Source organism: Bombus terrestris, chromosome 7 (assembly GCF_910591885.1).
Source record: "Bombus terrestris chromosome 7, iyBomTerr1.2, whole genome shotgun sequence".
NCBI lineage: Eukaryota > Metazoa > Arthropoda > Insecta > Hymenoptera > Apidae > Bombus > Bombus terrestris.
The window spans coordinates 4,188,782-4,207,923 of NC_063275.1; the positions used below are offsets into that span (position 1 = coordinate 4,188,782).

At 29.4% G+C, this 19,142-nt stretch overlaps 2 protein-coding genes across 4 annotated transcripts; one reads left to right on the forward strand and one right to left on the reverse strand.

Annotated features, from left to right (window-relative positions):
* Window positions 1–842: 842 nt before the first annotated feature.
* On the forward strand, window positions 843–3,109 carry LOC100644091 (DNA-directed RNA polymerases I, II, and III subunit RPABC5). Its single transcript, XM_012310042.2, has 3 exons — window positions 843–1,110; window positions 1,366–1,478; window positions 2,871–3,109. Exons 1-2 carry the CDS (start codon window positions 1,016–1,018, stop codon window positions 1,472–1,474), a joined length of 204 nt encoding a protein of 67 aa, XP_012165432.1. The 5' UTR covers window positions 843–1,015; the 3' UTR covers window positions 1,475–1,478; window positions 2,871–3,109.
* On the reverse strand, window positions 1,613–18,995 carry LOC100643972 (proton-coupled amino acid transporter-like protein pathetic). Of its 3 annotated transcripts, XM_020863653.2 has the most exons (11): window positions 18,702–18,995; window positions 16,707–16,853; window positions 5,725–5,774; window positions 5,563–5,639; window positions 5,292–5,390; window positions 4,919–5,069; window positions 4,724–4,845; window positions 4,252–4,610; window positions 4,011–4,194; window positions 3,135–3,301; window positions 1,613–3,019 (listed from the first exon to the last, which is right to left on the reverse strand). In XM_020863653.2, the coding sequence occupies exons 3-11, from the start codon at window positions 5,725–5,727 to the stop codon at window positions 2,778–2,780; spliced, it is 1,404 nt and encodes a 467-aa protein (XP_020719312.1). In that variant the 5' UTR covers window positions 5,728–5,774; window positions 16,707–16,853; window positions 18,702–18,995; the 3' UTR covers window positions 1,613–2,777. The 3 variants fall into 3 exon arrangements, with proteins under 3 accessions (XP_020719312.1, XP_012165429.1, XP_012165430.1); XM_012310039.3 differs by lacking the exon at window positions 16,707–16,853; XM_012310040.3 differs by lacking the exons at window positions 16,707–16,853; window positions 18,702–18,995 and adding an exon at window positions 11,726–11,745.
* Window positions 18,996–19,142: the final 147 nt, after the last annotated feature.

A 19,142-nucleotide genomic window follows, 5' to 3' on the forward strand; every position in this document is an offset into this window, starting at 1 on the left:
TTTTCGAACCCTTTTACTAATTACATATATTGTTATTCTTTATGACTTATTCTTATTTCTGTATTATTATTTTCTTAATAAATGTCATACTGTACTAATTTTAGGCGATTTCGTTTCAAATTCGACTTTTTTGAAAACTAAGAATTATATGAAAGAATTCTATTCTATATTTTCGACTTTTTTCATATAGAATTACCCTATTGCCGATTATACTACGATTATTGCGATACGTTGCATATGTCAAATTATATTTCGAAATAGGAAAAATTATACACTAGGGTGCAAATTATTGTACATTGTAATATATATGATCGATCTGTATCAATAGATTTTATGTTTTTATTCTTTTTATAGACAAAATATTGTTATGCTTCCATGGAACATTGGGAAGTATGATTTTAGAAAAACTAAATCTACTGACAATTGAGATATAGAATTTGTAGCAAAAGTGTAACGAAAACTATATAATGTAAAAGAAAAAATAAAATTTTGTTTAAAGCATCTAGTATCAATGCGAGTAAATTATTTGCAATATTTTTGGATGATTTTTAAATTTATATAACACGTTGCTAATAAGAACCATTTAAAGAGACTTTCGAATTCGAAATACGATTTTACTTCTGTTACATTATTTTCTACAAGACAGAGATATATTTAACTATATATTTATTAATCGCAGGTATAAATTCTGGACGTTTACAACACCTATTATAATATTCATTTGGTTTAAATCTTTACAATAGCAATAAAGTAATATACCGAGCTTTCCTCGGTACTGTTGTTTTTTCGGATTATCTACCTAACTGTACTTTTATTTAGGTAGTTGTATTGGCAACACTGCTTGAAGTGTTAGACTTCAAGCGTTTCAGTCATATGGCAATCTAAACGATCAAGCATTCGAGAAAGTGCGTTTTGCTACGTCTACTTATTATTAAACAAGTGGAATTTACGTTTATTAACGACAATATCATTTTGAAAATAAAAAATCCGACTGCTTAATCAAATTAAAAACACGATGATTATACCTGTACGTTGTTTTACGTGTGGAAAAGTGATCGGCAATAAGTGGGAAGCTTATCTTGGTTTGTTACAGGCAGAATACACTGAAGGGTAAGCATATACATTGTCATATCAAACTGTGAAAACAAATTAAATGAGTGAAATACGACATAAATTAGATATACTATAATGTAAATAACGTAATTTATATACTGTGTTTACACTTATAGTAACTCTAACCTTCGCTGTATAGAGATTCTAATGAATGAAATGAGATTTTTAACTATTTTTGTTAATAACAAGTACATTAAAATATTGTCTATTTGCTGCAATCTTCTATATGTAACCATATAATATATGTTACAGTGATGCTCTTGACGCATTGGGTTTAAAACGATACTGCTGCCGTAGAATGCTTCTTGGACACGTAGATTTAATTGAGAAGCTTTTGAATTACGCACCATTAGAAAAATAAAAATGTGAGAAAAATTCTCTCATTTTACTTTAAATATTAAGTTACAAATTATCAATTATATGATAGAATATTGTTATTTATAGAGAAATATTTCTTAGGAAATATATGATGATAAGGTAGAATAAAAAATTCAAAGGATATTGTAAAATGGCTTGTATTTAAATATTGTAATCACCTCATTATTTCTTTTTCACCAGGAATATGTAAAAATTTCCAACAATTGTATAAAAATTCGATTGATTTATAACAAGTTCGATAAGCAAAAATTGCTTCAAAAGGATTTTGCTTTCTTTTAAATATACATTTGTATTAAATGCAACACAGTAGAGTGAAACATTTGCTGCACTGTGAATCACATACATGAAACATGTTATGGCTTGTTTATAAATGTTTGAATTATTACAATAATACATGTTATTAAATTTAGGAAAAAAAAATGAAGGTTATACTTTAAGATTTGATTGTTAATTCATAAGACTAACAACACGCAAACATACTTCTCTATGTATTAACAATTTTTATAGATCTTAATTGTAGCTAGAATTTTTAAAAATTCTTTATAATATGTTTCCGATAGGGTACAGTTATATGTGCAGAATATAAAAAAAATGTTCAAACGTAATTTATCATTATAATAAAGTAAAAAATTTCAATTTGTTAAATAAATAATATCAATCAAAATTAATTAAAATGTATTGCTCCAATGTAAAATATTTCTTATGAATACTGTTAACTTCTCTCAGTCTAGTCTCTTCACGAATTAAATAGAATATATATACTATATATTATGTTTTAGGAACAGAGTAAGTTACTAGATATATTTTCAAATTAGTCACATATTAACGATTAAATCTTCTCATATAACCTCCCCTAATAGTACTCATTTTATAATATAAATTGTGCGTAGATATTATTTGAACTATATCGAATGTTAGTTTTCCAATTTCTCATTCTTAAAAGAATTCATTTTTGATTCATTGAATTCTCATTTGCACAACAACCAAAGTTACATTGGTTAGAATTCATTCTATCTTACTAAAATACTAGGGCATGTCTTGTAAGCATAATATGATCGCATCTAAATTTCTGATATAAATTTTGTCAAACTTCTGATTATACGTATCTTACAAAATAAATTGATATCTTCAATTTATATCCTATTTTGATATTCTTGATTGTCATCATAAAATAATTAAATTATCAGAAATTTATTGCATTAAAACCTGTTAAATGGCTTCCAAACGTTTTTGGAGTTTGGAATATTGGAATATTTATAAATCTATGTATATGAAACCAATTTTTCTTAATTGTAAAGTTCCGCGATTTGTATTAATGCACTTCGAGATCCAAATACTAGAGCCATAAGCCCAATGATACATATGATTACGTTTTTCAGTGCTACCCAATTTCCGGGTCCAAAACCAACGTCCCAATAAGTGACGGTTTCGACGAACACAGGAATTAAAAGTCCCAATATTGAAAAACAAAATGCACCAATTAGTCCAATAAAGGGTTCGATAGTTGGTACGATCACAGCCAATAAAACTAAAACATATAAACAGATTTCTTAAATTTCTAGGATTCTGAAATTACATTTATGATTTTTATATGAATTAATAAATTTTATAGCGAAAATTTTGTTATAAATTAAAATACACACCTGCTCCTGTGACCATAGCTGTTCTTAAAATATAATTTGCCAGCAGTGGCTTTTTCTGAAATCGATCTTTTATACCATTCCATGCAATGTCCAGGCAAACGTAAAACTGTAATCCAAATGTGCAATAAACGGCAAGAGCTATTAATATCTTTACGATTTGTGCCGCTCTAGAGAAAAAAGATATAATATATAGTCAACTCAATAGTATTACTCAAAAACTTAGCCCTTTGCGGACGGGGCTGCTCGACGAATGACCGTCGCTGTGGACGAGATATATTGACGCGCGCAGTTGAGAATATATACACGTTGAATGTTTGTGTTATTCATTGTTGAGGCTTGTATTATTTTCATCAATATTTAGTTCATCATCATTGTCACTATTATTAGAAATATTGAAACATCTGAGCCGATTCCTTGTTGAACGGAATTCGTTTCCACTGCCTGAAGCTCTATCGTCGTCTCCTATCTTGTCAGGTTCAAAATAATGCTCGTTATCACTACTATCTCTATCGAACATGTCGTTTCTAGATATTTTAGGCATCGTGTATAAGGTATTATAAAAAATACATAAAACATAAAAAGTTTGTTGATTCGTCTGGTAATGCCAATGAAATTCGTTTTGACTCGACCATCATCTTACATCGCGAGTTTACGTTAAACGGACGTTAAAATTTCTAAAGATCTATAATTTTCTTTCATTGAAAACATAATACTGTTTAGTTTATTATACCCATACGCATTACATTATCGCCCAGGAAAATAGACGTACGCCAGCCATTTCAAAATAAGCGATCCGATCCGGAACAATGAACAGATTCGGGGGCAGCTATATGCCAACACCCGTCCGCAAAGGGTTAATCTTATTGTAATCCTTACACTTCTTCCGTTGGTAGATTTAATGTGATACTGTCTAAAGTTTGGTCCTGATATTTCACGTATCCCAAGAATCCAAGTAAAATGTAAATGAACGTAACCCCGGACATTCCCTTATTGAGAACACCGCAAATTCCGACAAAATGTTGGGGTGTTTTCATATTATTCTCCAGTGGCATTACAACTCCTATAACGTCATTCTCTTAGTAAAACATCAATATTCCTTTAAATAGTCGAATAATACCTATTGCTTCCATTGCAAAGATAGTAATGCTGAAGAATCGCGGGAAGTCTTGAATGGACGCGAATAAAGGTACAGAGTTGATAGATGGCATATCCCTAACTAAGTAATAAAAAGTTATTCCTAAACCTGATCCCATGAATATATTGGCTACCATGGAAACAGGTGCAAGATATTTCAGATTCGGTATCCAACTGAGCAGTATCAATGGAATCAGTAAACAAGTTGCTATTAACCGGATACTGAATTCCGATTCCGCGTGATAATGTTCAATGATCTGATTAAAGTTTGCAGCAACGATAACTGTGTACACACTGCAGGTACCAAAATACGTTGCGAATAAACTGATCTGTATAAGGTATCTGTAAATAATATATTATGTGGTTATTATCCTATTGAAAACATGATTCCTTAGATATTTTTAAATTTTATTTCATAAATATAAATATTGTATATTATTGTCATGATATCTTACCTGATCGGTTTTGAAAATTTTCTCCCCCATTGTGGTCCCGTGGCAAACGCTACTTCTGCTACATCGGCAAAGCTCATTTCTGTACGCCTCGTTTTGTAATATAGAACATGTGCACATTTTACCTAAAATATTAATGAGTCGTAATTTAGTTTATTATTTCGGTTACTGTGTTCAATATTATTGGTATTTATGTACCAAAATATAGGCGCAATGTGTGCATACGAACGCCACCAGAACTGTGGCAAATACACCAATGACAAGTCCGGCATTCTTGAAAGCAATTGGCATGGATAATATACCCGTTCCAAGGGCAGCTTTCAACAAATGCGTTAATGTGTCACCGTCCCTGAAAGGAAATTACGGACTATTATTGTTGCAATTATTTTGGTATAAATGTGTCACTTACAGTGCCATTTAACTTTCATACTGTTTAACATTATATAATATAGATATTACTTATTTTTGATTAAACATCACAAATAATATAATAGCCCTGAGTATGTAACATAAAAGTTAAGAATATCAGTTAATTATATATTTTTATATCAATTGTCATATCGCGACTTACGTCGTCGGGTTATCAACTTTTCGTTCATTGAAGGGGTCGAAGCTTTTTCCATCACCCTGTCCGACCTCTATATCTCGTGGAGCGACTTGCACTTTGTATCTGCAATAAATATGAATAAATTCTACTTTGTTTAACATTTTTACTTAGCGAATCAACAAGATTGTTGTATTTCACGATGATATTTTTGTTAATACGATTTTTTTAGTTAATAGGGAGTGAATCTGAACCTGTGAATAAGTCGAAACTATGTAAATATATAATAAATTCTTACTTGGACAATACCCCATCCTTCGCATTGGACCCATCTTGGGGTAGGAAGGTGTCCATTTCCGTCGGCGCTTTGTATTCCTGTAAAAGACGATCATTATATAATAAAATTTTAAATAACAACTCATTTTCTTTTATAAAATAATGTATTTTCATTGATACTTACCATTGTGAATGCTTGTATGTGTATATCTTGGTTTGATTATTGTATGTTATCTGCAACAAACGAAATTAATATTACAAAAAGATATTAACATACAGTAACACATATTACAATGTCACGAGTGTACATTTAAAATAGTGTAAATTCAAAAAACATAAGCTGCTTTTAAAACAAATTAATGTATATATCGCATTTATTTGCACAAGCAATTTTCCACGCTCGTGAATTAGAGTTAAACGATGGAAAGTGAAATAATACTACTATCATAAGTTTACAAACTAATTATTATTTGATTTACAATGCAAAGTTATGGATACGCGACCGACTATCGCTATTCTTCTTCTTTACAGCCCACGCGTTTTACTCGATTTACATCAAAACAGTGCAATTGATTATGTGTTTTGACTCAATGGAAATTGTTATCATTAATTCGTTAAATCATAATAATAAAATTCTTTGTTTTTTTTTTTAAGGATATTATTATCGTTGATCGGTATTGATTGTACAATTGATAGGAATTATATATAAATAACGCGATCATATTATAGCATTTATGGTACATATAGTACTACTATATCAGATAAAATGAAAAACGTGTTTCTGTAAAAGCTTTTCGAAGCCCAACCTCGGTATACGCTAGTACAAGTCTAGCTCGAAATAGGGCTTTATCAGCAGAATTATCGTTGACAATATTTGGAGAGCTACTGATATCGTAAAAGTTAAATATTTGGTATAGAACACACATTTGTTTTTCTGTGTAAATTATTGCATGCGAAATTTGTGGCACCTGATTGAAATTAACACGTTGAATGCCACGGGGGTCACCGGTGACCGGCGCACCAAGATTTGTAGAAATACATAATTTAAACAAATGTCAATAGTTACAAATTTTTTATTATTATCATCATTACTACAATGGTGTGACGACATTAATGAAGTATAAAACATATAAAAATAGTTTCACTGATACGTGAAATATAGATCTATCGTGTGTGTCCGTCACCAGTGGCCGTCGAACATGGGAAAAACCCGCTTTTTCCTTGTTCAAACAAGGGAGATTATAAATTGCTATAAAATTATTTTTATCATATTGCAACTCTGAAATGAGTTGATCTACGTAGAATCAAAGTATTATTACGCAAAACATCATGTAGAAACAGTATTTATTTTCAAGACCTCGGCCTTGCGTTTCTAAGTATATTAATGGTATAAATACGCGGAAATGCATAACTGTGGGTGGCTGGCATGGAAAATTAACATAAACGCGTGAATGTTACCTGATACAATACCAACAATTGTCTTCGTGATATCATAAGAATTCAAACTAAACTAGCAAATATTCAAATAATATTAATAAATTGTTTAATTTATTAATACTTTTAATAATAATAAAATATAGATGTATATAGTATTTAATCTGAGTATATACTAAAAGTATATTACTTTACTATTATATCACTATACTAAAAGTAAATTAAAAATTCTATAGAAGTGAAAGATTTCAACAGCTGTTAAATCTCGGCCACTTGCGAGGTTCTTGTGAAATTTAAGGTTTGTAGGTAATAAACGATTGACAAGGGTTCAAAGATAATAGATAACTCAAAGTCTTGAAGTCCTAGAACTTTTATTGAGGTACAGGATTATATACCTTCAATAATTATTTAATTATTTTTATGTAGAACATTCCAAGTATATTTTAGAGATTATTTCGAGAACCGTTAGAATGAAAATTTTGTCGAATCCACAACGGCCTTGAAGCTTGTTATTTAAAATCCTTAAAGTACATCTTTAAATCCTTAATTGCTTTGAAATCTTAGAAAATTTTTAGGATGTCTACGTACTTGAAAATTTGGAATCTCCGTGAATTCGTGATTTCTTTGAAATTTGTGGAATCTTTCCGAATCTTTAATAATTTTGAAATTAGGCTTTTTAAATCTTCAATAACTCTAAAATTAAGAACTCGAAACTTTCGAAATATTTGAAATTATCGTACGTATTGATATCAGTACGTGCGAATTAAAATACATGTAATCAGTAGATTAATCAAGTCATGATAATGTTGTGTGACGATGATTGAACAAAATATTCTCTACATAAGTAATCTATGGCACAAAGAACCTTTTAACAGAGTTGTACAAAAGAAAATAACGGGTTTTTAAGTATAAGCAATATTTTCTGATACCGAAATAAATTAAGTAATACCGATCGTTGAAACTTATTCAGATGAATTTTTTTGAATGCATCACAATTGAATGGTTTAAACGTGTATAATTATGTTGCTTAAAAAGGCCAACGGATGAAAGACTCCTTTGTTCGCTAATAGTATTGTAACATGCAAATTCTTTCTTAGAAATTGAATAAAGACTGTTTCTTCTAAAGTAAACTGCTTAATATTTTTCACTAGAATCCTAATGTTATATTCTATTTGTATTATGTCTTACTTTATATATTCAAATATATAAGATTATTTCTCCGAAAAATAAAAATTTATTCACTTTTTTTACAATTACAATTACAATTATAAATTATAATAATAGATAATAGTATAAGAAATTAACTAAAAGTCCCAGATATCAGAATAGCTATTAAGTAATCTTAAATGTTTATTTCGGTCTAATTTTATTACAAAATGTTGTTTATTTCAAAATTCCCCTTCTATAATTATGATATAACATTTACAGGTCTCTCCATGACTCTAAGATGAATAATACCAAAGGAAAGCAAATTGTTGATACGTAGCGACATTTGCAAGTGAAATGCATCAGGACAGAGTGCTGGCGAGTGAAACCATAGAAAAGTGTTTCATTGAGAATAGCGTTTATCGATCATCCTTGACGTAGCACCGGACATTGTCCTCAAAAATATAGAATCGTTGGCAATTTGTAATACGGTGACCACTAACGGATGCACGAGTCTAAAAATAGTTGGAAACCATTACCTAAATCCCTCAGTCATCTCGTATTTACGATTCTATAATAAATATATGAGCATACGTGACTCGACAAAGAAGTAATTTTCCATTTGTACATGTATTTGTACATATATTTGAATATATATATATATATATATATATATATATATATATATATATATATATATATATATATTCAAATATATGTATAATATATGTATAATATGTATAAAATATATGTATAATAAATATATGTATATATATATATATATATATATATATATATAGTATTTATTGAAATCTCTTTATGTCTCGGATTACTTTGAAACCTTACGATATTATACATAGAAATTGTTTAATTACATATATAATAATAAAATATTATATATAAATTACATAAAATATATATACTCACAATATGTATATTCAAATATATGTACAAATATATTTACGAATGCAAAATTATTTTTTTATCGAATCTACAGTAAATAATAATAATTTTTACTATATATGAATCTAAATGAATCTAGATTCGATAAAAAAATAATTTATATATATATATAATATAACATATATATATATGAGTCTAAACGAATCTAGATTAAAAAATAATTTTGCATTCGTAAATATATTTGTACATATATTTGAATATATATATCGTGAGTATATATATTTTATGTAATTTATATACAATATTTTATTATTATATATGTAATTGAACAATTTATATGTATAATATCTATATCTACTATATATATATATATAGTATTTATTGGAATCTCTTTATGTCTTGGATTACTTTGAAACTTTACGATATTATACATATAAATTGTTTAATTACATATATAATAATAAAATATTATATATAAATTACATAAAATATATATACTCACGATATATATATTCAAATATATGTACAAATATATTTACGAATGCAAAATTATTTTTTTATCGAATCTACAGTAAATAATAATAATTTTTACTATATATGAATCTAAATGAATCTAGATTCGATAAAAAAATAATTTATATATATATATAATATAACATATATATATATGAGTCTAAACGAATCTAGATTAAAAAATAATTTTGCATTCGTAAATATATTTGTACATATATTTGAATATATATATCGTGAGTATATATATTTTATGTAATTTATATATAATATTTTATTATTATATATGTAATTGAACAATTTATATGTATAATATCTATATCTACTATATATATATAGTATTTATTGGAATCTCTTTATGTCTTGAATTGCTTTGAAACTTTACGATATTATACATATAAATTGTTTAATTACATATATATATATATATACTCACGATTTTTATATATATATATATATATATATATATATATATATATATATATGTTTAAATGAATCCAGATTCGATAAAAAAATAATTTTGCATCCGTACATATATTAGAATATATATTTGAATATATATATTGTTAGTATATAAATACTTACTTCGACTTTCGTCTAAATCGAGATTTTATGGCCTAAAGCGGCTGAATATAATTCACAAGAGATAGAAGTAAATAAATAATGCACTGCAGAAACGCAACTAGTAAGTTGGTTTAGAAAAGGTTTACAAGGGTTCAAAGATAATAGCTGGCCCAAACGCCTGTAGCCACTAGTAGTCTATTTAAAACTTTTATTGAGGTACAAGATTAAAAGTTCTCGATAATATTCGAGCATTTGGAAACTTTTAAGATATCTGCTATTTTAAAATATTCCAAATTTATTTTAAATAGACGCTGGTGGCTACAGGCTTTTGAGTCACTTATTGTCTTTGAAACCTCGTAAACCTTCTCTAACCCAACTTACCAGCTTATCCAATTACTATCCTCTGTGAGGCACATTTAGCAGCTTTAGGTCATAAAATCTCGATTTAAATGAAACTTGAAGTCATTTATTTATACACTCACAATATATATATATATATATATATAGTAGATATTATATAGTAGATATAGATATTATACATATAATTTGTTTAATTACATATATAATAATAAAATATTATATATAAATTACATAAAATATATATACTCACGATATATATATTCAAATGTATGTATAAATATATTTACGAATGCAAAATTATTTTTTTATCGTATCTACAGTAAATAATAATAATTTTTACTATATATGAATCTAAATGAATCTAGATTCGATAAAAAAATAATTTATATATATATAATATAATATAATATATATATAAATATAATATATATATGAGTTTAAATGAATCTAGATTAAAAAATAATTTTGCATTCGTAAATATATTTGTACACATATATGAATATATATCTCGTGAGTATATATATTTTATGTAATTTATATATAATATTTTATCATTATATATGTAATTAAACAATTTCTATGTATAATATCGTAAGGTTTCAAAGTAATCCGAGACATAAAGAGAGATTCCAATAAATATTAAATTAGGTACATATGTATATATTAAGGAAGAAAAGAAATATTTGGAATTGGAGTACAGTAATGACACATTAATTTTAACAATGTACACATTCGTGCTACTCATTGCCAATGCAACATAGATTGAAATCTCATTCGCCATTGATCATTCATTGCAAGATAACCGAGAAACCGGTAGAACAACTTCGACTCACGACATCTGGTCAAATTGCGCGTAAATTACACATTTATATTCCAAGACAGTTTATATGTCAGTAGTACATACTCTTTTATTATACGGAGTAACCATTCAAATGTTCACTGTGTTTAATAATTTAATCCCGTGTTTTTTTTATATTTTTATTCGCGATACATTTAAAAAAACGACGTTGCATTGCGTCAAAAATTAGATATCGCTATTACGTGGGAAGTGCAAATCACTTTAAGCTTGAAATATTGGCTTCGAATGTGTGTCTTAAATTTGGAAATGTTTCATTTACACATGTAATTTTGATTTCCACATAAGACGTATCTATATTTGAGATTAATTTTTACGTTGCTCGTGGCGATAATAAACCCTAATTTATGTAAATTTCTTTCTACGCCTCGACGATTCTCAGAAAACAAGAGGAGAGAAAATTGTAACTTACGGAACAGGATAATCGACATGACGTTGCGAAAATTGTTATACACGTGGTTACAGGTTCTAGGTATACGATTGTGCGGCTGCATCCAAAGACGCCTTACGAGGCGCCACATTGACAATACGGTATCACAATCGCGCCGTCGCAGAGGTGCTAATTAAAATACAGTACACTGCCTGAATCTCTAACAAAAATCATTTGTCTACGATTAGGAGCTGCGTCGGAATAAACGAGTTTTTCAAGTTATAGAAAGATGACTAAAAGCATTCGGCCGCACAATATTACAGAATTTCATAGTTTAAGGTTATAAGAGTAATTGAAACATGGTGCTGAAAAATTTCCAGTTACATCCTAGTATTTAAAATTAGAAATTTATTTTATTTTTTATAAATCTCTTGAACCTATATTTTGATTGCTATTTTTATACGTTAGAGTTTCTCAAGTATGTTCCACTATTTAAAATTAGAAATCTAATTAATTCTTTCGTTTATAAATGAATTTTTCGATCTTATACCTCGATTGCTCTCTTTATATGTTACATAATAATTCATATTCACAGTGAATATTACGTTTTTTATTCATCTGTCGAATAGGGAAATGATTAAAATAAATAAAATCACAGAATTCCTTTTGAGAATGTAATTGGAATTTTTGTGTTGATAGGTTCGAGTCACGGCAATTATGTGAGAATATTCTGGTTTCATTCATATAGTGTATGATAATCGGTATCAATAGCAGATCCTGCAATGTTGAATATAACGTTATAGCTTAAGTGTTATTACATGATAAAGTGACACCATGCGATAAGAGAACAAAATAAATATGACACGACAATTTGTTGTCACTTATGCACGAAACTAGTTGCGGTTACGATGCAGTCATCGCTATTTCGTCGAATAGAAATTGCACACTTGTGTAAATAGACGAAATAAAAGAAATATTATGTAATTACCGTGCACTTAAACTCGATAGTGCATTTCCAGATCACCTATCGCGGTATTTTCCTCCCTAACAGTTTGTTCCCCGTTTTTATAATATTTCAACAAATGTACTGACAACGAATGACGTAAAATCAGATAAGAGAACTATGATATTAATTGTACCGACAGTCCTAGCTATTCACATTGAAATTAATTAATCTTTAATCTATCCTTGTTAAGGCGACAATTACGGGAACGAGTGTTACATGGAAAATTAGGTCGTTCAACTTTCAGAGTTAACCTTTCGTTCATTGTGGTCAATTTTACAGCTAATGTTATTATCAGATTACTAATTAACGATGTATGTGTATAAAAAAAGCAATAGAAAGAAATGTTTCGGAGATAGATTCGACGTAAAAGATAGAAATCACGTGGAATGGAAAATCACGAAAAAGGAACTTTGATTCGTATCTATAATGCATGTAAATAAAAAGATAAGGTTAATGTTAGTGACCCCATGCTTCACTCCTACTCTGTCAAATCAAGTCGCAACGATAATATTTACAATGATTTATGGTACGATAGTTCTTTGTCGTCATAGTTGTATAAAGATATAACTGTTTTGTTGAACTTCGCCGCCATGGATCTATGTACTTAGTGAAAAACATATTCTACGTAAACATACTTGTTCGCCTCTCGAATTAAATAGAGTTCTACATATGAAACTTTAGATAATTAATCGCGATTCATTTTAACTTAATTGTATGTTAAATGTTAAATGAACGTAACGAACGAAATCGATTCAAGCGATCGAATTTGTACTATCCTTTAAATCACTTCATTAAACAAAATGCAAATCTCAGATTTCTATTATCAAGTATTTCAGATATAATGCAATTTTAGAAGATCGCAAAAAGATTACGTAAAAATAGAAACTAGTCAATGAAAATATTTTTATCTATTAGTAATACCGTATAATTATTCGTAACTTCTGTTCAATTTCAAAACGCTAGTAAGTACGTATGATTCACGGCTTTAGCAGATTATACACCGACAATGTTTACTTGCGAACTTTTTTTAGCAATGTCATTCAGCAACCTGTAATAGTTGTTTGCAAAATTTAATAAATGTTGCAGGTGTTGATCGAATGATCTCAAATTTATAAATTTATCGGAATGATCGGCATACTATGTATTTTTTTCTGTAATCATTGTATAAATAAATCAACGATTTTTGACCTTTGAAAGGTCCAGTCTATAGTTGGAGAGGGGGAATAGAGTTTTCGTTTTAGTTTTTATTTAGTTTTAAAGAATTATTTAGAGTTAGTGGTTAAATTTAGAGAATCTTCGCTCTCACTCGCGCATAGGATTAGTCAAATAAGCAAAAGAATCATCCTTAAAATTGTTACTTCCATGTAACTTCTAATTCTATTACCTACTATGCTGTATGTATTTTTACACGTTTGTTTTTCTTTCGTAAAAACATGACGAAGCAATTTTTCAAAACTACTAGTACTTTCAATATAAAGTTATAAAGTCATGATCTTCTAGCATTTATTTAGCGATTACTACGAAATCGACAATAACAAGAAAGGAAGGAAATTAAACGTCATACGAGACTTATCTGAAACAGCTAAAAGCCCTACTATAGTATCCGTACCGCAATATATTCGGCTAATGACGTTTCATACGGACTTTCAAGGTTGCTGAAGCTGAAAATGTGGATCATTTTTCGCGCCGATTCTTAATGTTAAGATCTTTGTCAAACGTTCACGAAGACGAATTTTTAAAACCGTTCATTATCGTGAAAAATGACCCTGATTTTTAAAAATATTCTCGGAAAGACACATTTGGAGCAAAAATTTTTCGATTTGCAATATTATAATAAATCTTAGATGAATTATGAAGAACGACTCGATAATTACTTGTAACGTGAATAAAATACATATTATATGAGAGGGAAATATTATTTAACAAATTTTGTACTGTAGCATTTAAAACTCTTTTTCGTGTTTATTTCATTAATCGTTACATTTCAATAGCATCGTTGTATTAGTGAAAAACACGTGTTTCGATAATATAGTCACCTGTATCGAAGTTGCTGAACGCATTTGAAAACTGGGTCACCTCGAGACTACGTTTTCTAGTTCGTTGTGTAGATGTCAAGGTTTATCTCTATGACCGGTTCGTAGAATTGATCCTTTCAAGAGCAATAAAGGAGAAGAAAGCATTTCGAATAGAACAATTAATCACTGCGGGTGGTCGATTTTATTCCTATCCTTAGACCGTTGTCATATAACAATAATTGGTTGAGTAAATCGCAACCTTAGGCCAGTTTCGTACAACAATACGTGTACAGTAGATACTAAATATGTGTATGATAGATACTAAGTAAAATCCGAATTTTACGACGAAACATTAAAACAAAGTAAGTTATCATCGCTGTAACATTATCGAATTGACAAAAAAAAAAAAGACGTAAAAGTCAATGGACAGTGACATCATGAGTCGTATTTTATGCAGATGGAGGTGGGAGGATAAATAACGGTTGTTATTGGACCAAGCTTATGTCACGTAACACAAGCATCGTAGCAAAAGAGCGGCAATAGGGTAAATAATGTAACGTTGTGTATTCCCTTAAGAGAAAACTCTATTGACAACTTTTTCACATAATTTATCATATTTTACTTATAATTTTCAATGAGAATTGATTGTAAAATTCTTTCAAATAAAAAAAAAAAAAAAGAAGAAAAACTTATCATAGATAAGGAAAGACGTAAGGTACTACTTTTGTATTTGTTTTCCTTGTCTTTCATACAATAAGTTTTACAATGAAAAGTTGGAACATCTACTAAATTAATAATTTTTCGATATAGGTAAGCTATTACTCTCCTATAGAGAATCTGGATCTGCACCGATTAATGTACTAAAAAATATATAATTCTGTTCAAAAAAACAAAGTTGACCTTCACATGACCTTTACACACCCACCGATAAGAAACTAATAATGACAAATGTGTCCCTCTTGGAATTATTCTACCCTTATCTGAAACATTTTTCCATATAACTCATGGTATCGAAAATATTTCAGTTTAAGTGATTCACCTTGTATATTTACTATAGATATGTAACAAGGAAATTCAATCTCGTTACAGTTACATGTTAGATAGATACATATGTATGATAAAGTTGGTACGGAACTACAAGGTCAATAAAATTATTCATACTACATAAAGATTCTTGAATAGCTTCGCCTTCGACCGGTTTCCTTTCGAGTTCAAGGAGCTTGATGCTCATGCTACATTTACGTATTTGGATACATACTTTGGAATTATTCCTAGAAACTTTATTTTTTCAGATCTACCTTTCTGCTACAGATTTTTTTCGAATAAAATTATACCGAACCTTTAAAACTTCTCTTACAATTCAAGGAAATTATTATTAACACTTAGCCAATCGCGCGCGTCACAGCGAGCTATACGCTGTCTACCGCGCATTTTTCCAAGTATCGAGGACTAATGTTCGCTACTTAAAAAAAAAAGTCTAAAAATTACTCGAGTGGTCAATTATACGTAGCGGTAATGATTACGTTTAACGATTTCACATATTGTTTATACAAAACGCCAAATTAAAAGTATATATTAAAAGTATAAAAAAATGTAGGTAAAATTAAAAACATTAAAGATGACTAAAGATAAATAACACGACTTGAATGTGAAATTAAAAATTCACAATGCATTCTAATATCTTTTTACAGTGTGATATCGTTCGATTATAATTTTATTTAGTCATAACGGATAGTGTAACTTCTTAATTAATTTTAACACCACTAAATTGATGTATTTTATTATATACTGAACTTTATAACAGCAGAAAAGGTGGCGCAATTAATTGGGAACAATTCCAGGTAAACAATAATTGATAATAACAACAATAAAAAAAAAAAAGAGAGAAAACGCGTTGCCAAAGTCAAAAAGTCAAAAAGGGACCTCTCAAAAAAGACCTCTCCGTCCTTCACACAGGGAGATCTCCCTATTCAGTTGGCTAAGTGTTAAGAATGCCAAATACCTTTCATTCCAAGAACTTATTGTTGCATGGACAAGGTCGATTCAATCCCTTTCATGCTATTTTGAAATAGGTTTAGCCAGACCCTCCTTACGTTCCAAGAAATATGTCTTTGCCCCCTTCTGGTGCAACCCATATTATTTGGCAGTGCTATAATAGACAACGTAAAAAATTGAAAATTTTACAATTCTTGTTTTTTGTTAGTTATACTATAGATATACCGAAAGGTTACAATTTAAATAATAAGTAAGATTTCATTTAATTAAAAAAAAAATATAAAAATGTTGGTATGTGGAAATATCAAAATGGTCGCAAAAAATATCCATTAATGTACACAATGCGCGTATGTAGATTGCAGAATATTATCATAAAAACTAGTCAATGAAAGAAAATAAAATCTAGAATAAAAATGCATTAGCTATAATGGATTCGCTTTCTGATAGATGATTTGAATATATATTTAATTTAATTATAAATATAATTATAATAACAATACTCTTTTATCTATTTATACAAACGATTGTTCCAATTCGTCGCCAAATTTTTTGAATATTACATATTTGATAAAAAAAATTAACTGAGTGTATAACAATTTGTTCAATTGACTGTGTTAACATGATGCAATTCATTATAACAGTTACCTTTATTAGAAACAATTCCTTAAGCCATTGTTTTTTCGAATGGCAAAGCGATAAAATGGAAATCAGAGATGATTTTTCAACCATATTATAGAGTCACATATCAATGAGTTCATCAATTATTGGGTTGATGTTGACGTCTCATGTATCGATAAGCATACAGCATAATAACATACTGTCGCGATAAAAAGTGTAAATTAGTTAGAAGAAAAATCGATTTCCGTGTGGTGAAAGGGTAACGAACGAATTCGCCTGTACAGAGAACGGGAGTTTCGATGCGCAGGTCCGAAATATCGACTCGAAGTTACATCATACATAGCTACTGTGCGATGGGATCACGAGCCATACAAGTCGTGTCTACACAAACTTAGCACCACGTGCTCGTCGCGGCGTGGCTGTAATGATGAAACACCTTGTAAAGTTTATAGCTTATGCATTATAAAAATCGTTATATTTATAAAGCATCGTTCTTTAAATTTCCAACTTCTATGTTATTTTTTATTATACTTTATTAATGTAATATTAAAAAAAAAGAGTTTGCATACTTATAAACTTGCCATGAGAATGTTATCAGTAATCGAGAATAGATTTCGTTCAACGGCAACTATTACAAAACTAACGTTTAATCTTCTGAATTAAGATGAATCGCATTTTTTTAACGATACATCAATAACCTTTGAATCTTATCTTAAGTCATTTAAAATTATTTAATCGATAAGTTTATACGAACATAAAACTCACAAAGAGCTCGGAAGGTAAGATGTAAAATAAGAGGGAATAAAATTTCACGGTATTAAAATGCCGTTCGTTTCTTTGAATTTCGTATACTGTATGCAAAGGTATAGGTTAAGGATTTACGATAAATAACAGTTGAATGCAGCTGGTTCGATGCGCGCGCGTTAAGTCTTCCAAAATGTATGTTTGCCGACGAGTGAGAATTCAACAAAAAAATAAAAAGAACCAATAGAATTGTAAATGTGTTGGTACTATCCAGATCGACGTGACTTCTTAGGTTTAGGTACAAAAATATACTACCCATATTTGCGAAACCTCTCTTGCTTAATTCGCCAGTTCGGAGCGTGCCAATAAATTTCAGAATATGGAATGAAATTTGTATTGATCATGATTCATTATAACGAAACCCATATTGATCGCGATTAATTATCGTTGACCGCATAAACATTAAATATTTTCGCGCGGGAGCTTAATTTGGAAATCGATCAATTGAAAAGAACTTTGATCATCATTCTTCGTGTGTTTTGTAATTTAAATCGAGTATATTAGCTTTTAAATAGCGATAGAGGGAGCGATAGTGTAATAATGGGTTTCAAATGTAAATGGAGTGTACACGCATACCTACCGTTAGGGACACAAAAGTTATTCGGTGATATTAAGGTGTATAAAGATGAACGTGGCATGTAAGGACCGTTCTCGTAGTCCAAGTTCCACTGTTCCAAATCCACTGTTACTTCATTTCTGGCAAACGGCGGTTCAGTACAGTGGATCAGTGAATTTGTTACAACACAAATACAGCACTGTACAGTATATACTACACGAGTGTGGCTCGTACTCGTGCCACACGACCACAGTATTCTACCGCGAAATACCGACTGAAGGAGAGTGCCGTGCTGTCCAGACAAGAATAAACGAGAATAAACTGAAAGTTTTTGTCCCCGGAAGAGCGTCCACTGCGTTTCATCAGGCAACCGCTAGAGGTCGAACGTCCTATGTAGTAATCAGTAGTCCAATTTCGGTTTATCCATAATCTTTAAAATCATATCAAAATAATTAACTATACAAA